At 39.9% G+C, this 26,348-nt stretch overlaps 2 protein-coding genes across 2 annotated transcripts; both read right to left on the bottom strand.

Moving 5' to 3' along the window:
- Window positions 1-14,836: 14,836 nt before the first annotated feature.
- Window positions 14,837-20,281, bottom strand: LOC115984292. The gene is made up of 6 exons (XM_031107263.1): window positions 20,088-20,281; window positions 19,877-19,930; window positions 19,724-19,799; window positions 18,025-18,065; window positions 15,215-15,274; window positions 14,837-15,125 (listed from the first exon to the last, which is right to left on the bottom strand). Exons 1-6 carry the CDS (start codon window positions 20,151-20,153, stop codon window positions 15,072-15,074), a joined length of 351 nt encoding a protein of 116 aa, XP_030963123.1. The 5' UTR covers window positions 20,154-20,281; the 3' UTR covers window positions 14,837-15,071.
- A 2,444-nt stretch (window positions 20,282-22,725) lies between these two features.
- LOC115989153 lies at window positions 22,726-25,719 on the bottom strand. The gene is made up of 5 exons (XM_031112842.1): window positions 25,558-25,719; window positions 24,138-24,283; window positions 23,516-23,586; window positions 23,276-23,362; window positions 22,726-23,186 (listed from the first exon to the last, which is right to left on the bottom strand). The coding sequence occupies exons 2-5, from the start codon at window positions 24,247-24,249 to the stop codon at window positions 22,887-22,889; spliced, it is 570 nt and encodes a 189-aa protein (XP_030968702.1). The 5' UTR covers window positions 24,250-24,283; window positions 25,558-25,719; the 3' UTR covers window positions 22,726-22,886.
- Window positions 25,720-26,348: the final 629 nt, after the last annotated feature.

The raw sequence follows: 26,348 nt of genomic DNA on the forward strand, positions 1-26,348 counted from the left end.
TTGGGTTTGAAAACCACCCTCATATTGCTATATGAATAAACTGAGATGAGATGTAGAGATTGAAAATAATGTTGGCTTCCCGTAACTATTTTTTGGGAGATTGTACGTGTATTTACAATTGTTGTACAAATTACAAGTTATTTGAATATGCAGATAACAATTTATTTGATAGAGTTTGATTTGATCTTGTATGCTCTTGTGCTTAAGCTTTATCTGCAGTGGGAGATAAGGATGAGGTTGCCTTTTTTTATATTAGTTTTTCTTTCAGCCCCTCCCAAATGGTATAGAGGTTTGTTTTTTTTTTTTTTTTATTAAAAGAGGTGCACATGCATGATAGTTCTGTTAATCACTTAACAGTTTAGCTAACAGGTGGTCCTATTTGGCACATATGCAAAATTCAAGGAGTAAATTGGTTAAAATAAAAGTTCAAAGGATGTAAATGCCACTACATTAAAGTTTAGGGGGGGTCAAGGCATTTTTTCCAATTTTTTCAAGGTACAAGTATACTTTAGCATACTTTCAGCAAATTAGCATATCGTCAATCACAAAAATGTAATTTAAACATTCATTGGATTTATGAAATTCATCACTTATAGTTATTTTCACATCATATTGTGAACATTTTGTAGTGCTTTTAGGGTATTTTTTTCTTTTCATTTCTATCAAGACTCCCAAAGTATGAGACCAAAAGAAACCCAACCAAATTGAAAGTCTAAAATATTTCCAAAAAAAATGTTGCAAATGTATAAAATCATCAATTGTAAATTAATCTCTCCTAATAGTTTGAGATTTTAATTTTTGTAAACCGATATCATACAAATCCACATACCAAATAATATCTATCTCTCTCTCTCCCTTAAAAGCAAGATATAAGATTAAAAATTAAATTATAACTTTACTTAACTATGCATCATTATATATCTAGAATAAAGTTTTTTTTTTAAATCATAATATATTTTCATTAAAATTTATGGTTCAACCATGATATTCAATTCTCTGTATGAAATTAACATTAGTATAGTTGGTATTATTAATCAAATTATATATTTAATATATCAAATTAACCTTGATGAGATTAGTATTAAATAATTTTGTTTAACTAATATTTACATATAAAAGGTCACACATAAATTTTTCGTCTAAAATTATTTTGGGCCACTCCTGGCCACATTTATTTTATTAGAGAGATTTAATGGATGTTAACACAAAGACTAAGATTGATCACTTAAGTTTGATAAAGACTAAAAGTGGTCACTTTAAAATTAAAACAGGGGTGGCACTATTCTATATTCAGGGGGTTCATTTGAACCCCCTTACTTCAAAAAAAAAATTATATATATAAATTTTTTTTTTTAGTTTAATACTTTAATTTATTTTTAAAAATATTTTTGCACACCCTCACTTAAAATTTGCACACCCTTATTACAAGTATTTCTAACTCTAAGAGTAAAGAGTCAGTGTTTGTGAATTGTAAGTATCACTCTTTTTTATAAATTTATATCATGTGTATGAGTGTGTCTAATATAGATAGTGTGTATTACTTTTTGTTATAATGCTATTTATGTGAATTATGATGTGTGTGGACATTTGTGTGTACAATATAAATATAATATAAATTTATATAATTTAATAATTAGGAAATATAGATGATTTGTTACATGTGTGTGTATTGTTATCATGTTATAATAATTTTTTCTTATAAAGTTAGTAAAATTTAAGAAAAAAATTGTAAAGTTAGTATTGTCCAAGCATTTGGCTAGTTCAGTAGACGCAAAGTGTATAAGTTTATATATGAATGAGTGTGGTTGTGTGCCTCAATAATTAATATAAAGCTAATGAGTTTAGTTTAGTCATTTAGTTTAAAATATTTTATACAAACAATAACAAATAGATAATAACAACTGCATAAAAATAAAAATGTTAGATAGACTTAACAAAATAAAATAGTCATAGCCTCATAGTCATAGCTACCCACATTGAGCATAGATACTCATAATGAACTATCATATAACAATTTAAAATTTGAAAACTTGTAGAAGAAAATTGTAAAACTTCATGTATTAATTTTATTTTGTTGATAATTCGATATATTCTAGTTCTTTTTTATTAAAATTTTTTAATAACCCCCTAAACAAAATTCCTGAAGCCGTCATTGAATTAAAATACTAAAATATCTCTACAATGGTTCATAATCTACTACTATATTTTTTTTACCTTTAATAAAAGTTTGTCAACTCTGGAATAATACCTCCTTGTGGGTATCCCAAACATCAAAGATAGTGAAGAGACATTGGGAGAGTGTTTGGGAATGAGCCAAAAGAAAAAAGATTCTTATTTTTTGTGTAAGTTTCTTTTGCAAATAATCTAATCTTTTTATTTTTTTTAAATAAATTAGTTTTTATTTTCTTGTTAGACAATTAATATAGACTTTACCAAAAACTATGTATTTTAATAAATACAATGCAAATAAATCAAATGAAATTGCAGAGTGCCCAAACCAACACCAAAGAGACGTTTGTCTATTAAAAAAATATATCTAATTCTGTCAGTTAAAAGGTATATTAAATTGGGGAGAGTGAATAGTGAATACAACGCTGGGGAGAGTATTTTACTTTTTAAGCCGCCTAACTTGAAACTTTTTGAAAGTTCTAGCTAAATTATGACCTTGCTATATTAAATTAATTGGCGCACTTTTGAAAGTACATTCTTTTCTTCTTCAATAAACTATCTATTCTGTCATTCCCCAATCAAAAAAAAAAAAAAAATCTATTTCATTTCGTTTTCAATAATCAATTTTTAAATATTTGTTCTTTCCCCAAAAGTCTTTCTTTTGATCTTCCCATATATCCTACCCTCATTCCGCGTCTTCTTTCCGCTTTGACTTTTTGAGTTTCCCGTTTGAGTTCTCACTGCTCACTTATCCATTACACACTATTCATTCCTATCATTTGGGGATGATTACAAAGTTTTAAAGTTTGCAATTAGAAATCCAGCGGAGTTGGCCAAGTGGTTAGGAACTCGGTCTCATAGTAGCTGTCTTGGGTTTGACTAAGAACTCTCTAATTCAAATCCAGATACCAGCACTTTGAAAAAACTCTCTGAGCTAGCGATTTACTCCGCTATGGGACCACCCGTCATGAACAGTGATTAGTTTCTTGTTGAAAGTTTTGAGAAAATATTGTGGGAAAAAAAAATTCAATTAGAGCCCCTTAAAAAAAAAAAAACAATTTGCCCCTTTGATAGTCATAGCTAGTTTAAAATCACAAAATGAATAAATAAATAAAATTGCATATTAGACTATTCTGGAGTTCTGGACACTTGGCCCGTTTAGTACTGTACGGCACCGAGATCCCAGGCCCATACAGACCCCGGGCCCAACCTCATGCCGTCCTTGAGCACAGGTCCATACAGGCCCTGGGCCCAGTCCTGTGCCGGCCTTAGGCACAGGCCCATCAAAAAGGTCCAAGTTCTCCTGCTCCCTTCTTGAAGCTTCTTTGATGAACAAACAAGTGTAAGATATTGGGATCCAAGTGGTGGTCGGTCAAAAGTTCCCGGTCATGTATATAAACCTTTCCCGGGAAGGTGCGATTTGCACAGGAAACTGAATTGCCGAACATAATCGGGTAAGATGGAACCAAGTTCTAAGATCATAAATGCCGCACCGCCCTCCCACCTGAACATCCACTTTAATCAGAAAACATTGGACCTTCAGTAGCACTAACGGTGGCTGTAATCATAACCACCCCACTAACCTTGGCTATAAATAGAAGAAAGTTGGGAGAAGATGGGGGTTCAGAAAATTTGGGGGAAAAGAGTGAAAGAGTGAACATCAACTGGGCGTTGCTTTGAGTCTCTTTGCCGAGAACGACCCATAGTAGGAAATCTTCAAGCCCACTACAAATAGATTGTGAGCCCATAGTAATTCAAGGCCCATAGGTCTTATACTTGGTTCTTACAATTGGCGCCCACCGTAGGGCCCTCCTACAAAGTTGTGGTTCGACTGAGACTCAAACGACGAGGATGTCTGAGGAGCGTTCAGGAGAGCGTGCACCAAGCGGCTCCATGGGATCTTCTCGGGGGTCAACATGGAGGGAGAGAAGGCAAAAAAGGCGGGAAGATAGGGAGCACTCAAGAAGGGAGGAAGGGTCCGGACAAGGAGAAGGGTCGGCTCAGACACATTGGACGGTTTCGGACGTCTCGGCGCATCGGCAGCATGACGAAAGGGACCGAGAGCTGGAACGGTTACGCAGACTGGTAATGGACTTAGAGCTGGAAGCAAGGGGTCGGCGAGATGAAAGGAATCGCAACTCCCAGCAAAGGAGAAACCAGGGTGAGGCCTCCAGCCGGTCTAATACGCATCGATCCCGAGACCGGTCGCGCTCCCAAGAGTCGCACCGGCAATCACGGGAACCACGCCATCGGCGGAACCGCTCACGGTCGCACGGTTATGATCACCAAGGATCAGAATCACCGGAAGAACGACTGCACCACAATGCCTCCATGGACGCAATGAGCCGGGCTCTGCGGATGGCGGCCCGGTCACCGTTCTCCGATGAAATTGAACGGGCCCCTATGCCGAGCAGATTCACACGACCACCATTCAATTCGTATGAGGGAAGGACAGACCCCGTGGAGCATGTTAGCCATTACATCCACATGATGTCCTTGCATGCGCACAACGATGCATTAATGTGTAAGGTTTTCCCCTCTAGTCTCGGTTCCACGGCACTGAGATGGTTCAATGGTTTGCGGAAGGGTTCCATACACAGCTTCGCCGAGCTGATTCAAGAATTCGGCAGCAGGTTCGTGACATGTAGCCGGGTTCAACAGCCGGTCGACGCACTACTTTCCATGAAGATGAGGGTCGGGGAAACCCTTCGGAGCTATGCCAGCCGATACTGGGAACTCTACAACGAGATTGGTGGAGGGAACGAGAAAATTGCGGCAAGCACCTTCAGAATGGGGCTCCCTGAGGATTCTGAATTACGGGAGTCACTGACGAGAAGACCCCCCGAGGACATGAGGCAACTGATGAGACGCATAGAGGAGTACAAACGCCTGGAAGATGACCGGCTGCAAAGCAGGGGGAAAGCTCCTTTAGTGGGGAGATCTCGGCAAAGCGTTTTGCCGGCAAAACCGAAACGAGACTTCAGAATGCAGGGACCAGAGGTGCAGATCGACGGGGTCAATGTGGTGTTTAAAGAGCCAGTGCACAAGATCCTGGAACGGATCAAAAACGAGCCATTCTTCAGGTGGCCGAACAAAATGGGGGGCGACCCATCTCGGAGGAACCAAAACCTATACTGCACCTATCACAGAGACAAGGGGCACACGACCGAACAGTGCCGGGTATTAAAAGATCATCTCGGACAGCTAGCAAGGGCCGGGTACTTGAAAGAGTTTGTAACAGATTCCGTTGACCGAGAAACAGGGCAGGGAGCCCAACAGAAAAGGAATCCCCTTCCACCACCCCTGGGGGTAATCGAAGTCATCCATGCCGCACCAAGAAGGGCAGCAGCGGCAAAAAGGATACTGACAGTGGCCTGCGCGGAAGGAGAATCATCCAAGAAGAAGAAGAAAGGTGGACGGCCGACCATCTCGTTCGGAGAAGACGATTTCGAGGGGACGGTCCAACCCCACGACGATGCTTTGGTGGTGACGGCCCGGATAGGCGGATTCCTGGTGAAGAGGGTAATGATTGATCAAGGAAGCGGAGCCGACGTCATGTACCCGGATCTCTTTGAAGGGCTAGGGTTAAAGACCCAGGATTTGGCGAAGTATGACACGCCGTTGGTCTCGTTTGATGGGAGGGTTGTAATTCCCGAGGGGCAGATCTCTCTCCCAGTGGACATGGAAGGCAAGACAGTTATAGTTACATTTATAGTAGTCCGATCATTCGCACCGTACACCGCAATCCTGGGAAGGCCGTGGATTCACGCCATGGGGGCTGTCCCGTCCACCCTTCACGTGAAAGTGAAGTTTCCTACCGAGAATGGAGTTGCCGTGGTAAGGGGGAATCAACAGGTGGCGAGGCAGTGCCTTGTCGCCGCGGTCCGGTGGGAGAAGGAACAGCTCGGTCGAACTGAGGAGAACGAGAAAGAAAATTCATAGCAATTACAGAAACCCCAGGGGGAAGCTGGGGCGGACGTTGCCGAGGAGGTGCTGAAGGTAAGAATTCTCCCAGATGCTGACAAGTATTTCCAGATAGGTACAAGCATGAACGACCGGGAAAAGGTAGATATGTTGCTGTTCCTATTGCAGAACGTGGATGTTTTTGCATGGAGCCCGTATGAAGTGCCCGGCGTAGATCCCGAGTTCATTGTCCACAGACTCAACGTGGATCCGTTATTCCCCCCAAAGAAGCAGAAACCGAGAAGAGCGTCGAGGGAACACGTCGATGCAGTAAACCTGGAGGTACAGCGGCTGAAGGATGCCGGGGCCATAAAGGAGATATTCTTCCCGAAGTGGTTGGCAAACACTGTCGTGGTGAAGAAGAAGAACGGGAAATGGAGAGTTTGTGTGGATTTCACAGACTTGAACAAGGCATGTCCCAAGGACCCATTCCCGATGCCCAAGATTGACCAGCTAGTAGATGCGACGTACGGGCATCCGAGGATGAGCTTCCTAGATGCCTTCCAAGGCTACCACCAGATTGCCTTGGCGCCCGAAGACCAAGAAAAGACAACATTTATCTCCCCGAATGCAAATTATCACTACGAGGTCATGCCGTTCGGATTAAAGAACGCCGGGGCTACGTATCAGCGAATGATGACGAGAATGTTCCGAGAGAAAATTGGATGCACGGTTGAAGTTTATATCGATGATATGGTGGTGAAAAGCAGAATTGAGTCGCAGCACACCGAAGACCTCCGGGGAGTGTTTGAGATACTACGTCGGCACAAATTGCGCTTGAATGCCGAGAAGTGCACTTTCGGAGTGGGGGCTGGTAAGTTCCTGGGATATCTGATCTCTACTTGGGGAATAGAAGCTAACCCCGACCAGATAGAAGCCGTGAACCGCCTCAAACCACCAAGCAATCCAAAAGAAGTGCAAGTGCTCACTGGAATGCTAGCGGCCCTGAACAGATTCATCTCCAAGTCTGCCAACCGTTGCCGGCCTTTTTATCAGCTTCTGAAAAAGTGGAAGGGGTTTCGATGGGACGAGAGTTGCGATGAAGCCTTTTGAGAGTTAAAGGAGTATTTGGCAAAGGCGCCGAGGTTGACGGCCCCGGAGCCCGGGGAGGATCTGTTTATGTATCTCGCTGTCACCGACCATGTCGTAAGTGCTGTGTTGCTAAGAGACCGGGGAGTGCAGGTGCCGGTGTATTACGTGAGCAAAACCTTGGTCGATGCCGAGACAAGGTACCTACCTCTCGAGAAGTTAGTTTTGGCCCTGGTGCACGCCACGAGAAAGTTGCCACATTACTTCCAGGCACACACAGTGTTCGTCCTCACCGAGTATCCGTTGCAATCACTATTGAAGAGATCAGACTTCACAGGGTGGATTGCCAAATGGGGGACTCGGTTGGGATCGTTTGACATAAGATACCGGCCTAGAAGCTCAGTGAAGGGACAGGTTCTGGCTGACTTCATCGCAGAGTTTACACCCAAGGATGAAGGCAAAATAATCTGTAGTACGGAGATTCGCCCGTGGAGGTTATTTGTGGACGACGCATCGAATGCTATGGGGGCCGTGGCTGGTATAGTCATAGTCACCCCTAAGGGTATACGACTGGAACACTCCCTCAGATTGGGGTTCAAAGCCTCGAACAACGAAGCCGAGTACGAAGCCATGCTGGCCGGGTTAAGGGCAGTATTACATCTGGGCGCAAAGGACGTAGAGATCTACTCTGATTCTCGACTGGTGGTTTATCAGATCACTAGGGACTTCGAAGCTCGGGACCCCAGAATGAAAGCTTATCTCGGTACGGCAAAGCAGATTATCGGTCAGTTTAAAACGGCAAAGATATCCCAGGTAGCCCGGTCACAAAACAAGCACGCTGACTCTCTTGCCACGTTAGCCTCATCAGCTACCGAGGATACGCCGAGGCTCATCACGGTAGAACTTTTAAGGGAGCCAAGCATCCATGTGAAGAATGTTTCCGACCAAGCCGGAGTAGAGATTGCGCAGGTGGCAGTGGCTGGTCCAAATTGGATGAGCCCGATCATAGACTTCCTTGCCGAAGATAAAGTTCCGGAGAATGAGGCCGAGGCCAACAAGATTCGACGAATGGCTCCCAGATTCTGGCTGTCTTCAGACCGAAAACTGTACCGAAGATCCTTCGCAGGCCCTTACCTCTTGTGCCTACATCCGGAAAGAGTTAAAGAGCTTCTAACCGAGCTGCATGAGGGAGTGTGCGGCGGGCATGCCGGGGGACGATCTTTAGCACACAGAGCAATGACACAGGGGTTTTGGTGGCCACAGATGCAGAAGGATGCCGCCGAATACGTTCGAAGTTGCGAACAGTGTCAAAAGCACGCCCCAATGATCCATCAGCCTGCAGGGCAGCTAAATCCTGTCAGCAGCCCGTGGCCATTTGCACAATGGGGGCTTAACATCCTTGGGCCATTCCTCCGGGCAACGGGGAACCGCCGTTTTGTATTGGTGGCTGTAGATTACTTCACAAAGTGGGCTGAAGCTGAAGCCTTGGCTAATATCCGGGATGCTGACGTGAAAAAGTTTGTATGGAAAAACATAGTTACACGGTTTGGGGTGCCGAATTCGCTAGTGACGGACAATGGGTTGCAGTTCGACAGCAATGCTTTCCGGAGCTTTTGTAGTAAACTTGGCATCAAGAACAAGTATTCAACCCCGGCGTACCCACAAAGCAACGGCCAAGCTGAAGCGGTAAACAAGACTATTTTGAACGGGCTCAAAAGAAGGTTGGACGGAGCGCAGGGAAGATGGGCGGAAGAGCTACCCAGTGTATTGTGGGCCTATCGTACGACCCCCAGGAGATCCACGGGTGAAACCCCGTTTTCCTTGACATACGGCTCAGAAGCAGTAATACCAACCGAGGTGAGCTTATGCAGTGCGCGTGTTGCCGGGTTTAACCCCATACAGAACGCCGACCTGATGATGGAACACTTGGATTGGCTAGAAGAATGCAGGGAGGCCGCGACCATACGTCTTGCCGAGTATCAGCAGAAGCTAGCCCAAAGGTACAACCGAAACGTGAAAAGTAGGGAATTCAGTGCCGGGGAACTAGTTTTAAGACGGGTAGTAGGGAACATGCGGGACTTGGCTGCAGGGAAGCTCGCTCAGAGTTGGGAAGGACCATACAGAGTCACAGCCATTGCGGGTGCAGGGGCCTACTACTTGGAAGACCTTGACGAGAGGCCGCTCCCCCGACCATGGAACGCCAACAACTTGAAGAAATTCTACGCATAATCATCGGTGTAAGCCAGAACTTGTATTCCATTAAAATTAAGAGCATGATGAACTTTTTTGTATATGCTGTTTTTGATACCTTAACCGCGCACTAAGAGAATTACAGTTAAATCTCTAAGGACAGAAACCTGACCCTCGGCTCGATCGATATCGCCGAGCAGGTGGAAACCTACATATAAATCTCTAAGGACAGAAACCTGACCCTCGGCTCGATCAATATCGCCGAGCAGGTGGAAACCTACAAATAAATCTCTAAGGACAGAAACCTGACCCTCGGCTCAATCAATATCGCCGAGCAGGTGGAAACCTTACACATGAATCTCTAAGGACAGAAACCTGACCCTCGGTTCAATCAATATTGCCGAGCAGGTGGAAACCTACAAATAAATCTCTAAGGACAGAAACCTGACCCACGGTTCAATCAATATTGCCGAGCAAGTGGAAACCTACAAACAAATCCCTAAGGACAGAAACCTAGTTCTCGGTTAAACTCAACCTAACAAGCAAATACTCTTAAGACGAAAGCACGATTCCCGGTTCACCAAAGCCTGATGAAAACCTAACCCTTTTTACGAACACTAAGTCAAATGGCGCTCTCAAATTACACAAAGCGCCGCACAACAGGTTCTCGGGGGTACCATTCTATTAGGCAGCCATAGCGCTGACGTGATTCAAGCAAAACACATAAATAGATATAAACTCACTCGACAAATTGAGACGGAAAAAGGAAACGGACTACTAATTAAATAAAGCAATTGTGCAATCACCACATCCCGGTGACGTGGGCAAATAAAACCAACAAAATAAAGCAATTGTTCGGTCACCACATCTCGGTGACATAAGCAAATAAAACTAATAAAATAAAAATAAGCAAGCAAATAAAAGTAAAATTAGCTGGGAGGTTGAGTCGGCGGAGTCACGTCCTGCTGGACGGTCAGAGGAAAGGGCGGGGCCTCACCGAGAAGCTCTTGCACAGTCGGGATACTGGTGACTTCCATCTCCTCGGGCTCGGCGTGAGTATCGATTTGTTCAACCAACTCCCTCATACTAGCCGTCTCCTCCTCGTCAATAGCAACCGGGGCTTCCTTGGCGGCAGATGCAGGGCTCGGGAATGGAATCTGGCCGGGGTCTCTCAGATGGGAATCTTCGGGAACTCCCAGTGCTTGGAGAGCGGCAAACCACCCGGCCTCAAAACCCATATTCCGAGCACGAGCCACCACCGGCTCTGCGGAATTCTCGGCATCGGCAAAACCGACATCATACCATTTTTGCTCCGCTGCAGCCAAGCCTGCCCTGAGGTCGGCAATCTCCTCGGCGTTGGAAGTGTTAAGGCTGATGGCTTCCGCTAGCTTGAGCTCCGTGTCATTCTGCTTAATCAAGAGCTCTGCGTACCTCTTCTCGGCTAACGCCCGGTTCTTCTCTGCAGCAGCAGCCTTCTTCTCGGCAGATTCAGCAGCCTTCAGTTTTTCCTTAGCCGATTTCACAGCTGACTCCCGCGCCCCCCTTTCGCGCTCATTTTCCTCGGCAAGCTCCCGTGCGCGGGCAGCCACAATGTGAGCCATTTGAGCGGCCTAGGAGGCAAAAAGGTTAGAAAGGAAGCAAAAGGAAATCTAATTGGAGTAAGACAAAAAAGTTACCGCAATGGCGTGCCACTCTAACCGACGCCCCACAGACTCCTCGGATCCATCCTCGAAAGCATGCACGTCCTCGGGGAGCAGGAGAGCTTCGGCCAAAGTTTAGGCAATACGGCCACCCTCGCCCTTGTCCCACATCCGAACAGAGGCAGTTGAGGGCAAAGGCTTGCCGTCCAAGATGAACTTTGGCTTCCACGCTGGAGCCACTTGGGAAGAGGACGCTCCCCCCGTGATAGCTTCGGTTTGCAGCTCACGGATAACGACTGAACCTGCCGGACGGGGAGGAGTCTGGACAGCGGCATCCCCCGGGACCGTGTGAGGTTGGTCGGTAACTTTCTGCTTCTTCTTGGCACGACCAGCTTGCGAGGGGGATGGGGGCTGGGGCAATTGACCCCGTCCCTGAGAAGGCGGGGGCTGATTGGGTTGCTGAGCACCGGGCACGAATCGTTCTATTGACATCACCTTCCTCGATACCATCTCTCCGCTAGACTGGACAGCTTCAGCTAGCAGGGCAGCCGCTTCTATCGCTTGTTGTTGAGGCACAGCGGCTGGGTTCTCGGGAATGAGCTGCTCTTGTGCTTGTTCTTCCTGCTGTATGCGTTCGTGGGTTAACTCCCTGAGGCGCCGGGATGCTTGCTCTGCGGATTCGTCTCGCAAAGGGGCTAGCTCGTCCGCGCAAGTATACCGCGGTCCAAATTCTCTCGCTTCCCCGGTTGTAAGCTTCGGCGGCAAAAAGTTGACGTACCGGACGTCTATATACGATAGCAGGGGGCTGTCAACTATCAGTGCCTGCTTGAAAGGTTGCCAGGTAGAATAAACAGGCTCCACTCCGAGGATCAAGTGAGAAGCCCGTAGTTGCCCGTCCCAATGCACGTATATCTCGGAACGGAGGACGAAGTTTAAATCCTTGGCGTGAACGGGCCTGAGATCCTGCACAAACACTTTGCCGTCTGCAAAAGAACAGGTGACATATTAGTCTCTTATAATGAAGATTGTACGGGGGAAAGAAAATAATTGTATGAAGGGGATGGTACGAACCCACTTCACGCTTTGTAAGGGGGTAAGGGATATCCCCGGCAAACCAATTGCCGCGCACCCTAACGAACTCCCCGGCGGAGTTCCTGTTCGAATCAGGTAGGCATGATATCAGCCGTACCCGAGCATCTCTTGTCTTTAGGTAATAATTGGTGGGCTTGCTCCCACAGAGCCTATACATTTGGTTAATATCGTGGTGGTCTAACTGTAAGTTAAAGGTGTGGTTTAGTTTACTGACACAACTAACTACCCGGTAAAAATTGGGGGGAAGCTGGTCGGGGCACAGCCCATAGTAAGTAAGTGCGTTTACCAGGAGGGGATCTACGGGGAATCTGACCCCACCTTCTAAAATGGACATCAAAGGAAAGAAGGCTGTACCCCGTCCTCGGTGGAGTTCAATATCACTCTCATGGCAGTAGGCCACATCCACGTCACTAGGAATGTTAAATTTACTCCTAAAGGCGGCCAAGGCAGCAGGGGATTCTAAGAGGTAAGAGTAACCCATATCTAACGCCTAAAAACTACGAAAGTGAACTCAAAGAAATAAAGCCGAAGGAACAGGAAAGGGAAGAAAAACTTACTTTGGGTTCTAAGGAGGAAAAGAACACTGAGCAGGCAAGCGCACAGAAATGTGGTCGGCAGAGAGTAAGCACTAAAGATCGGAGGCAAAGGAAAAATAGAATAGTGTTCAGAGGGGGACTATTTATAGAACCAGAAGGAGGTGGGGAAGAAGAAACGCCTAATCGAACAATAAATGGGCACAGTGTACGAGCGACCCAGCGAATGCCAAGCGTAACTGATTCGCACGCCGCTTCGGTTCACGAACCGTCAGGCAATGATGACGACTGCGCCTGGCACCGCGAAACGGCGCGTCTTTTGAGATGAATATTAATGAGAAGAGACAGTCCGAAGTCCCAGGCTAGAAGATCCCCGAGGTCAAAAGGCCCAGGTAGCTCCTTGATTCTTCTCGGCGACCGAGTATGAATTAAGGGGGGGCTATTGTACGGCACCGAGATCCCAGGCCCATACAGACCCCGGGCCCAACCTCATGCCGTCCTTGAGCACAGGTCCATACAGGCCCTGGACCCAGTCCTGTGCCGGCCTTAGGCACAGGCCCATCAAAAAGGTCCAGTTCTCCTGCTCCCTTCTTGAAGCTTCTTTGATGAACAAACAAGTGTAAGATATTGGGATCCAAGTGGTGGTCGGTCAAAAGTTCCCGGTCATGTATATAAACCTTTCCTGGGAAGGTGCGATTTGCACAGGAAACTGAATTGCCGAACATAATCGGGCAAGATGGAACCAAGTTCCAATATCATAAATGCCGCACCGCCCTCCCACCTGAACATCCACTTTAATCAGAAAACATTGGACCTTCAGTAGCACTAACGGTGGTTGTAATCATAACCACCCCACTAACCTTGGCTATAAATAGAAGAAAGTTGGGAGAAGATGGGGGTTCAGAAAATTTGGGGGAAAAGAGTGAAAGAGTGAACATCAACTGAGCGTTGCTTTGAGTCTCTCTGCCGAGAACGACCCATAGTAGGAAATCTTCAAGCCCACTACAAATAGATTGTGAGCCCATAGTAATCCAAGGCCCATAGGTCTTATACTTAGTTCTTACAGTTGTAAAACACATACCAAATTCATAGAGTCAATGCTGATGTAATAGAATAACATTATATCATTATATACTATATTTTTAATGAAATAGGATTACATCTAACAACCAAAGAAAAAAAAAAAAAGGATAACAGCTTAAAAACACAACCAAATTAGATCAACTTAAAGTATATTTCAACACAAAAATTAATCAACTTAAAGTAAAGATGTGAGGTTGGATTAGAAGTCCACTAAAGGGGAAAAATACACACACAGAGAGTAATCACCCTCACGTATGAGAAAAATATGGATTGAAAAATAAGAATTTATATGGATTGATCTATCTTTGATGAAACCTCAACACATGCAACCTCTCACTGCATTAGTGATATTCTGATCAATTTTGTTCATGAGTTCTTCTCAACCATTGCAAGCTTAGCTCAAAAAATTAGAGGTTGAAAGCTGTAAAAATTCCAAGGTGGAAGAGCTAGTTGCACTTGAGATGGGAAAAAAGAAAAGAGTAGTAATGTTGAGTTAAATTGGAAAGTTGAAAACATGGGAAAGCATCAGATGCTGCTAAGAAGAAGAAGAAACATGAGAATAGTTCATGGTTGAATTCAATCAGTGGGTTTTAAATTCTGGGAGAGGAAGAGACAAAAAAAGAAAGAAATCTAATACGAGAAGAGCTGAATTACCAATGAGTTTGATTTAACGTGGAAACGTTAGCCAATTGTGTCGTTGGGCAGATGTGGAGTCTAGAATATAGATGCAAAAAACATTTCAGCTTTCATTGAAGTGGATTGAAGTTGACCAAAGTGGACCAAAACGGACCAAATGGACTGAAGTGACTGAATTGAGAAATTCTGACATTCAAGGGAATATTCTAAAATAACCAAATGCAGAAATGAGAAATGTTATATTCTAAGGAAAACAACAGAGTTGTAACTTGTAACAATCATTTCGAATGTGAGAATGTCAATCTGAGAATTTGTACTTCTATGAAAATAAAGATTCAGCAAGCCAAACAGCCGTTGAGAGTATAGAGTACGGTTGTTCTGCCTCATATTGATTTTTGTTTGGCTTGGTGAGGGGCTGATGCTTTCTGTTTTCAAAGTGTAGTTTATGCATTGTGCTGCAACTCTTATTTGTGCAATATATATTTTCACCAAAAGAGAAAATGCAGAACATTAATTTTTTTTAAGAAACTGAAGCCTACATCAAAAGCTATTGGCACAACACTTTCTATGAACAATTCAGTTTTTCAAAATTAATTTCATAATTGATTGTTACACATAATAACTTAATCCAAACCCCAAACATTTCCAAGACAACAATGTCTCTTCCAAACTGACACTCTTGTACTCAAGAGACTAGAAAATGAAGAATGCATGCATGAAACCATTCTTCAGAACTCTATGACGAGTTTAAAAAGCTCCGAGCAGCATCTAAACTCAGTTCTTCATGCACCTGGAAACAATAGGAAAAGAAATTTTCATTCCATTAACAACAGAAAGAGAAAATTTTATTGGAGAATTCAGTACATGTATATGACTTACAAGTTTACTATGAATTCGTTGAAAAGCCTTGCAAAACCTCTCGGCTTCTACTGCCCCAACCTATAAATCAAATAAGCACCAATTGAAAATTGTTAGTTTCCCTTTCATCCCTCATATCTTCATTGTGCATTTGCCCTTTTTCTTCTTTTTGAATAAATTTCTTTTTCCACCCTAAATTATCATTCGAATTGCAATATCCCCTTAAATTTCAAAACTGAGCAATCACCCTTTAATGTCAATCAAAAATTCAAAGTCCCTTGCCTAAATGCACGAAGGAACTTTTGTGTCTAGAAACTTGATGATTCACAATTCCATATGCACATGCAAAAAATGCCTCTTAAATTAAGAGTAATTGAAATGATAACGGGGCTATTTGGAATTTTCAAGGACATTGAAAGCTTAATTGCTCAGTTTTGAACTTCCAGGGGAACATTACAACTCAGATAATAGTTTAGGTTTAATAACTTCATTTTAATTTTTAACGTTTCCATTTGATTAATGAGGATATAGTGAAATATTCCCCCCCCCCCCCAAAAAAAAAATTCAAATCTTCCACAGACCTTCCCAAAAATATTTGCTGTGATACAGAAAGAAAATATCGTATTATAATCTCCCCCTTTAATATGGAACAAAACATGAGTCCAATTCTAAATAAGGCATCACTAACAGCATCAAAAGTTTCCAATCAATGGCTGAAATTGGTACATATATACATAGAAAATAACTTAGAGAATTAAGGTACTAGAAGGTATACTTATTTTTACAAGTAAAAGCCACCAAAAAAATGCAGTGTTTGTACTTTGATGATCAAGTTGAGATAAATAAAAAAAGTTTGATAAAAACAGAACAAATAGTTATCAATCAGCTTCTCGCTTGCTCTACAAGATCTGGATACTAAAACAAACATTTAATCATTCAAAAAAACTTAGTGAATAGACAATGGAAGATAATGTGTATTAGCTAAGCACTTAAAGCCATCTTTTCTGTGAGAAAAAAATTTCAGTAACAGAGCCACTTAATGAATTAAAGGCAGCTTATGGAAAGAATGGTATTTAGATCTTCAAGAAAGCAATGTTAGTTTGATTACACCAGTATACTTTGGATGGGAGCGAGGAGAGGATAGGAGAGAAGAGTGGGGGGTTACACTCCCTGTTTGGTTCTCTCTTAGAAGGGAGGGAGAAAGGTTTTGAGAGGATTTGGAGGAGTATCTTACCACCCTCAAATCTCCTCTTTTTTTCTTTTTCTTTTTTTTCAAACTGAGGGAATTAGGAAGGATAGGATATGCCTTTAACGAATTTTTTTTGTACTAGCCTTTTTACTGTTAACAATTTGTCAAACTTCAACAATGTCTATCACTTCCCGCCCAGTCAATTTACATAAACAACCAAACAAGAAAGGGGGGGGGGGGGGGGGGCAATACCTACTTCTCTCTGCTTTCTTTTATTTTCATAGCATCCAAAATAAATAATAATAATAAAAAGGATGGCCATTCCCTCTCCTCCCTCCCTCTCTCTCTCTCTCTCTCTCTCTCTCCAAAATTTTGAACATAAGTGATATGGATCAACGAAACTGTTCTAACTTCTAAGTACCCTGAAAATTCCATTCAACAGCACTGTAGTTCCACTTACACATCATACCAACTCAAAACTCCAGAAAATCACCATTTCAAAGTATGACACTTCAGTCAACACTTGTTAATTTTGATTGGTGAACAACTCCCCCATATAGCATGGTCACTCTAATCTTGGTTAACCTACTCTTTTCTCTTATAAATCACTTCCCTTTCTAACATTTGCGAAATAAGGAGTAACCAAAAAAGCAAGCTAAGAAGACAGCAAAACCAATCCCTATAACATTGAGCTTCAGAAAACACTCTTCAACCTGTGTATATTGTATAACTAGTGATGTCCACTATATGCAAATTTGTCACCAGATGGCTATGACGAGGTTCCAAAGGTTTAAGAAATGTATTATAGTGGACAGGAGTTCAGCTATTAAAAAGTTACAAATAACTGCAGGACAGAATTGCATTTTAAGATCTCAAATTACTATATCATAAATATTTTGATATCCACCAGAATATGGGGACTCATGGCCTGTATTTTATATTGGAGTAAGCATCAAAGTGGATGTAAACAAAGAAAAACCTATACAATGTAGAATAACCACAAAATGATCAAAACTTAAATCACAACAACTACCAACACAACAGAAGGACAATGTTATAATAGATGAGCAAAAGCAGGTGTAAAGTGAGAGTGGTGGAAACTTTACCTTTTTTTAATTGTATAAATGAGATTCAAACATAATAATAACAAATTAAAAAATGCAAACACAAAAAGTTAACCATAAAAAGAAGTATTCTTTGAGTACAATTGATCAGTTGTAGATTTGTCATGCTTTCTCAGTATCACCAACTTTTGTGAGCATAAACACTATTTAAGTTGAATTGTTCTCCCTCCTCTTCCTCCCACCCTCACTCAACCAAAAAAACACACACAAAAAAAAAAGGACAAAATGATGCAAAGAAATGAGTTCAATCCCTTTTCTATTTCTTCTCAGTTTCATAGATCTCCATTTATCCAAGTCACCTGACAGGAGAATTCAAAATCTTATAAAGGCTAAAAAGCAAAATTAGGTTTTACCTAAAAAAAATATGAGTTGGATTTACTGAGTTTGAAATAGAAAAATTACGTTTTACCTATCCAAAATATGAAATATTCCAGCAATCATGGTCAACAAATTTCACACATTAGATCGTGTTGGTAATTCAAAATATTAGAAATGGCAAGATTATGAGTGCAGCATACCTTCCTTTCAGCTGCTGACTTTAGCTTCTCCCAAAATGCATCTGTTAGCACAAGTTCATGTTAGCATGACAATTTAACTTTCATAATAAAATACAAGATATAAGTGGAAATGCATCTTAGTAAACTAATTTGAACCATGCCACTGCGCACTATTTAATTAATGATATAGAACTTAAAAAGTAAAAAGTTAACCATAGATGTAGAGAAGAAGAAACATAAGTCAAGAAATAACTATAAATACAATACTACAGAACTTCTTTCCAATCTGTCCAGTGGCACATAACTGTATTTGATTCCAATTTCAAAAACCTGATAACCACAGCAAGGTGCAATGTGCTTTTCATAAATGAGTATGTCAATTTGGAATAAAGGCTACACAAGAAAAGTGCAAATTCAACATACCCACCAGGTGAAACTTTTCAAAGGTCTCCAAGCAAGTACATATTTTTCCTTGAGAAACTCATGATCACACAATGGAGAAGAGACAGAATCGTAAAGGTGGGCAAGCAATGAGGTCCAATCCCAATTCAAGAACAACAAGCATTTGTCCCAAAATTGGTCAGCTATGAATCCTTAATAGAATAGTCGGGGTCAGCCACATTTATTCTTTTCCACCAATTTATCCAAGCCGAATTCCAAATTCATACTCTTTGTTGCCTCCTTATTTAACATGTCATTTTTTACTATTTCTACTAATATTATTTAGGCCTTCCTCTACCTTTTCTCATTTTCACAAATTGAACTACTCACTCTTCCCCATTGGTTGATTGATTGCTCTCCTTTGCAGTTTGCATATGACCAAACCATCTCAAACAACTCTCCCTCATCTTTTTATCAGTAGGGGTCACCCACTCACCCCTATGGCTATGGCCCTATCTCTAAGTGAATTTCCTGATTTCGTATCCTTTCCTTCCTTGTATTACCACTTATCCATCTTAACATTCTCATTTCGGCTACACTCATTATATTAATGTGTTGCTTCTTAATAACCCAACATTCAGTACCATAAAGCATAGTTGGCCTTATAAAATTTTCCCCTTAACTTAATATGTATTCTACAATTACACAATACTCCTAACGCACTTCCCTAGTTCTTGCACACTGCTCTTATCCTATGATTCACACTCTCTTCAATAGTTCAATCTCGCCATCTTTATAAATTATTGATACAAACTATCGAAAACTCTCACTCTTTGGTATCTCTTGACTATCAAGTATTATAGACCTCATATCTTTCCATGTACTCTCTTTAGTCCTTGCATCCTAAAGGTGCATCCTGAGGATAAATAGCTTAGCCCGTCAAGAGTGAAAAACCCCTAGATTACCCAGTAATGGGTTCTGACAAGTGCAGTCAGTTACTCGTAAGAGTTTGATTGACAGTGAGGATTGGTTTTCAATATGCTTTGCGACGTGCAACTAATCCTATGCCATATAAAAATAATAATAAAATTTCCAAAGCGTCTCTCCAAATTTCTAACTTTAATTAACACCACCTTCAATTTCATCCACTCAACTATATCATTTGCAAAAAAAAGAAGCATTCACCATGCTGGTAATTTCTAAGATAAAATGGGTCAAACTAAAGGGCAAGACATAAATCCCAATGATAAACTAGGTAGAAAAAAACAAAGCAAAATAGCTAACCAAAAAAATCATTATAATATATATGAAAAAAATTAAATACAATAGTATGACATACCATCATGCACACTAGTTCCCTGATTCTCATCTTCTTTTTTATCCCCCTCATCCCACGCACTCTGCCATTCCTTTACCTGTTGTGAACTCAAAAACATCAATTATTAACACTCAATACATAAACACACGATAATATAGTAGAGTCGAATCATACCGCCTCATTCTGCATTGACTTAGAGGTTGACTCTCTTGACGCCTCTGATTCTGCCTGATATTTAAATTAAAAAATATATATATATTGTTTCAGAAAAATTCAATGGAGATATGGGTTTTGAGTATTATGGTAGATTGAAGATTTGAAAGTGGGAATGAATGAAAAGTAGAAATAAAGAAAAGGAGAGAGAGAGAGAGAGAGAGAGACGTACATGGTAATCGCGAGATCGGACTACAGGAAAGAGATCAAGAAGCTTTCGGAATTCAAGTTCGTCCATGCCTGTCTTTCTCGATTGAACGCCAAAACCAAAACCAAAACCAAACCACCGCTTTTCTATCCTGTCTGTGTTCTTTTCAATTTTAGGACTTTAAACTATTTCTCTATTTCTTTCTTCCTCTGTTAAAAGAGTAATAGTTAACGACTAACAGTATAAATAATCAGTAGTATATTTTAATAAATAAATAAAATTAAAACAAAACACAAATAAGTTGCAAGTAAAATGACGTAAATATCCTTGATTCCGTTTTTGGTTTTTTTTTTTTTTTTTGGGGAAAATGGTTTTTTTTATTTATCAGTAGATAGTAGAGGAGGGCAGATTGTACGGCACCTAAATGACTTAATTCTATTTAAACTAATTTCATGACTACAATAAAAATTACACTTTTTTAAGTTGTTTTAACTTTTAAGTTAATTTTGACTTTAGTGCATAACATTTATGATCTTTTTAATGTAATTGTAACTGTTTATCACCATTTAATGATATTTGTATTGAATATAATTTTAGCTAAAAATGATATAGTTTTTCAAAAATTATGTTTGAGACTAAACCCCACATCCGTTTGAGAACAACTTATTTATCTGAAATTGAAAATTTTTTATTGAAAATACTATAGAAAAAACTAAAAACTAGTTGAATGGTACAGTAGAACCCATAATATAGTATCAAAAAGTACAATGAGACTCATAAATAGTAGTAAAAATAAACTAAAAACTCTAATAAGTTGTGGGTTTCATCACACTTTAAATGGTTCTAAGGATCTTGGGTTCAAAACCACTTGCCAACATTTTAGGTCCACTCTAAAGAATTCCTCCCTATAATAACCTAATATGTATGCCACGGAGGGATTGTACATGCTTGAAGGAATGATTTTTTTTTTTTTCATTAACGCAATTTTTCATAATCCATTACCCCTTCTTTGTTTCTTTTTTTTTTATTATTATTTTTTTCTTTACTTTTATTTTTTCCCCATCAACACAATTTTTATTAATACCAACGCTATCAAATTTCATTAGTCTTGAACCAACAATCAAGAAGTAAAGAATTTCCAACCACAATTTTGTTTTGAGTCATTAGTCAAAGTCAACTGGTTGGTTTTCAAGTGAGGGATCAAGATGACATTGGTGAGGAAAAAAAGGAAGCACAATGATGCAATACAATTCAAAGCAAGGGACAAAGATTAGACATGGAAATACGGGTCAGAATTTTCTGACCTAACCCGACCCGACTCGAAAAATACCTGACTCAAACCCCTTTTTTTGACCCGAAGCAAAAATGAGTTGAGTTGTGACTCGACCTGATTTTTAATGGGTCAACCCGACTCGTTAAAAAAAAATTACTAAAAAAATATTTAAATTACTTCCTGATAGTAGGTGCATAAAGCACAAAGTACCAAACTAATAATTAATATATTATAGATATAAAGTTATAAACAATTAAAACTGTTGTCAAGACATGACATGAGAGAATGACTATTTGAGCTTCATCCCAACCAATAAGAGCTAGCTTCACTGCTTGACATGGGACAAGACAACACATTACACAAGGCTGTCAAGAGTCAAGACTTGTTTGAAAAATACAAGTCAACCCAACCCGCAACCTGACCCGACCTGCCCATTTTGCCACGTCTAACAAAGATGCAGTAGAAGGGACAACAACAACACAAGAGGATGCACAAGGATGCTATATTCAGCCCCCCACAACCATTGTTAGCTCTTTAATGATGGTAGTAATCGACAACACAACATAGATTTGACTTACTACGATATGGGTTCAATCAATCAATTTCGACAATTCAACTCCCTCAACCCAAAAGAATTGGCTAGTTCAATCAATCAATTTCGAAAATTCAACTCACTTGACCCAAAAGAATTAGCTTTCAATGATGCTATATCGGATGTTTGTTCACCCCTAGAATCTCACCATATAGACTAATGATCTAGATATGCCTTATTTAACTTGTCTTGCAAGTTGGCAGAGAGGTATTTAAAAGCCTCCATGTAAAATATTATCTCTAGCTTATCCACAAATAGTCACAGATGATGGCCTCAAAGATTGCGAATCTTTTGCTTCCTACCCTATCAGCCCCAGTATAAATGGGTTTATAATGCTTAACCAATTAAGACATAGTGATCTCAGTCCTCCAAACTTAGCACTTCATCCCCAACTATCGATGTATTTACACACAAAAATTAATGCAGGTGAAAAGGCCAAACCAAATTTAACAACACCTGCTCAACTCAGCGGCAGGGGATTGGATGAAAAAATGTTCCAAGGTATCAACATTCTCTTTGTACAGCAGTCTCCAGGCCTTACCATAGCATCAATTTTTCTCTCTCTCAAGGATTTTAGCTCTCCAATGTGAAGTTCGTTATTGTATTAAATGGATTGGAGTCGGGAGTGGCTTGCTTGAGAGTATGTGGAAAAAAGAAATTTATCACGTTCACGTTTTTATATACAGTGGAGATATGCAGAGACATAAATCGATGGTTCCTTCATCTATGCTATGCAATACAATTTATTTGAAAATGGAAAATGCTCAAATTTAAACCAATGGTGAGAGAGAGAGAGAGAGAGAGAAGATAAAGTTAACCCTTTCCATTAGCAATGACAAATAAGAGAACAATGTTATTACTAGCATAGCTTGAGCTCCAAGAATGATACAAAAATCTAAAGTAGACAACTAGTGCTTCTATTTGTTTCCATTGTGAATATTTCCCATCTTGCATGCATTTAGTGGCGCTTCCTACCACCACCCTTCTTACCTCCATTCTTCTTTCCCTTCCCCTTTCCCTTTCCCTTTCCCTTTCCCTTTCCTTTCCTTTCCCCATCACTGAACAAATGGGTACCTGAATAACTCCCTCTAGAAGGAGCTGGAGCTGGAGCTGAATGTAACAGATGCTTTACATCAAGTACACCATTTCTAAAATGACCTTCACTTGCTTTCAAAACCCTGTCTTCAGGTTTGCGCCTCCCCATTGATCTTTTATCACTACTGCTGGACTTGCCTCCAAATTGTCCAAGAATCAAACGCTAAAAGCTAAAATAGTTAGTGAAACTACAAAAAGTCTTGCCGGTCAGATGAACTATAGATAAAAAGGCCAATGAAATATATTAATCACCTCTTCTAGCATTTTCTGCTCTCTTTCCTTTTGTTTCTTCATCATGGGTCGTGCTACACTGAGGGGTAGTCTCTGCTTCTTAGTAGGCTGTTTTTAAAGGAGATTTAGGAAGCTTTAAATGAATACAATACAGTCACAGTAATTGAAAAGTTCACTTCAGTGTTCACCACCTGGCCGTTTGCTTGTTGCAAACAAAATAGAGCTAAAAGTGAAGATGAAAGAAGGGCAAAGAGTTCTTACCTTTCCACCTAGACCAATCACCTTCCTATTCTCCATTTCCTTTCTCTCTTTCCATGTCATATGTGAGGAGCCTGAAAAAATGGCATTGCCTTACATTAGGTCACAAGCAAATGGAAAAATGAAATTAAAAAGACAAATGTGCTACAAATTATCCCAATAGAGACCTTGACGGTTGATACTGTTCAGCTTGAGACACGTTCTATTTGAACCACAGAGAGAACCTTTACAAGGTTAAGATAACCAAATATTTCTTTTGGCTCTCTAACAAGACAAAAAGTAACTTTACAAAGCAGAAACTGTTGCATGGATATCTAAACACAGAAGCCCACACTGCAACATATAGCAGTGACGAATTATAATAATAATAATGATCATAAATAGCAGGTGGGGATCTATGTTATTCTTAACATTGATATCTTGTTCTAGAAAAAAAAAAAAAAGTTTCCATTATGCATATCTTAGGCTACAAAGAGATTATAAATTTAAAAAATTAAAAATTAAAAATAAATAAAAATAAAAATAAACTCAATATAAAATTAATGCAGTGAATTAAAAGGGGAAGTTAGAAGGTACAATTTCAGGACTAAAAAAGCAACAAAGGTGAGAGAAAATTGAAACATACTGATATTCTCAATATCCTTCATAATCTTCTTGAAGTCCATTTCTTCATCCTTGGTATCTGTTTGGCCTCTCAAGGGTCCTGCTCCATCAGCTTCTTTCATCTTCTTATACATGTTTTTATTTCTCCCCTCTTTGTCCAAAGCTCAACTGCAAATAAACAAAAAGTTAGAGCACAATTGAATAAATTGTAAAATAGTATAGTGTGCTTGTGTGTGAGAGATATATAGAAAGGGGGGGCAACTGAGTGAAGACAGTGAGTGTGTTGACATGGGGGTGGCCGGTGAGAATTGAGAAGGAAGAAAGACCTAACCTAATATTCGATAATTAATATTAGGTTATTTAGGAAAAATTTTACTCCTTGTGTTATATTGAACAACAACAACAACAACAAAAGTTTAAGACATTATAATGCAATTATACTTCCCTAAGGAAAGAAACAGAATCAGGCATTATGTTTGCTTCTCCATATTTTTATCCAACTCAATAGCCACACACCTAGCCTTTTTAATAATTCTAGAAAATAGACTCAAGTCTCATCCATTTAAGAAACATGTCCACAATAGAAATGAGTATTAGCAAATTTCTAAAATAACCAAAATGAAAATTAATTTATCACATATTCATTGTTAACGAAACAAAACATTGTCAAAAGTACGTGCATGGAAAAGAAATAGCCCAACAAGTCATTGTTAGAAACAAACAATGTATTGCAAAGAAATCTCACACTTGTTAATTGTCATATCTAGACATCAACTTCAACAAGATCTCTTTGCTCTTAGTAACTAGGCAGCCAAAGAAAGATTCCTTATTCATCGGATTATGATTCAAAAATAGTAGACATCACTTAAAAAATTTGGTTCAAGGGGATCGGAAGGAATCCAACATAAGCAACGGTGTGAGGGTTCCGTGGATGCAATTGTAGATCAAGGATCGTAAGACTATATATTTATATATGAAAAAATACCAGTAATCATAATTCATAATAGATGTCAAAGAATCATTGGGGAAAAAGAGAGTAAATTTTGACACAAATTACTTATAAAAGGGCAATAATTACTAAGAAAAAAAAAAGTTTCAAAGTTCAAAGTTACAAGTTCCAAGTTCTAAAACCACAAACATAAATATGTCCCAAATAAAGGAAATAAGAAAGTTTCCAAGCAAAATGATAGCAATCAACAAAGAGAATTATAATCCTCGGTGAGCCTATTCTGCACCAGTGAATGCCATTCATGTCACTGCAATTTACTAACACCAAATTGCAACTCTAAATAGAACCAACCAAAATGACAACAATCAACAAAGAGAATTATAAACCAGCTAAAGTTTTCAGATACCAAAAAACAAACAGAAAAACTAAAAATCCGGTCAAAACAATCACAAATCAAAACAAATAAATCCACTCAAAACCCTAAAAATTTTACCTTTCTCTCTAGTCTCTGCTCTCCGCCTCTCTCTAGTCTCCAGTCTCCACTGTTCAGTCTGTTCTCTCTCTGATTCTCTGCTCTCCGCCTCTCTCAAGTCTCAACTGCTCACCTCACCGTATCAGGTTCTGAGGAGGTTCAGGAATCAGGTATACAATTATAATAAATATTTGGGCTTTTATTTGTTAAGAACTTAAGATTACTTTGTTTATTTGGGCCCTCCCTGGACTGGGTGTTAAGTTTGGGCCTTCAAATTTTTTTTTTTTTTTTTTCCCCGTTATATAGGATTTGTTTGTTTGTTTTTTTTTTTTTTTGGTGGGTGGGTCTTATTAATAAGTCTTGTGTCAGTGTTATGGCTATGCTTAAATTTTTGTTATGCTTGTACTTAATTTTTTTTTTTTTTTAATTTATAGAGGTTGAAATTGCTAAAAACTTGTTATTGTTCAATGAAACTACAACAATACTTTTTATATAAATCAAGTTCTATTTCTCATTTTCTCTACACTTGAAAGTTATTTTTTATTTTAGTCTTTATAAATATATTATTTGATTAGAAATGTCTACTAGAAAATATGCATCTGGATATGAAAAACTTAAAAAAAGAAAAAAAAAAAGAAAAATTAATTGAGTCTCAAAAATGATTAATGGATAAATTTGTTATTAGTAATAAACAAAATATAACACAAAATTTAGATGAAAATATCACAAATGAGCAAGAAATCCACCAAAATAATTTAGAAGAAAATGATGTTCAATTTTGCAATATAACAAATCTTGATAATGAACTTTAA

Source organism: Quercus lobata, chromosome 1, assembly GCF_001633185.2.
Source record: "Quercus lobata isolate SW786 chromosome 1, ValleyOak3.0 Primary Assembly, whole genome shotgun sequence".
In the NCBI taxonomy this organism is placed as follows: Eukaryota; Viridiplantae; Streptophyta; class Magnoliopsida; order Fagales; family Fagaceae; genus Quercus; species Quercus lobata.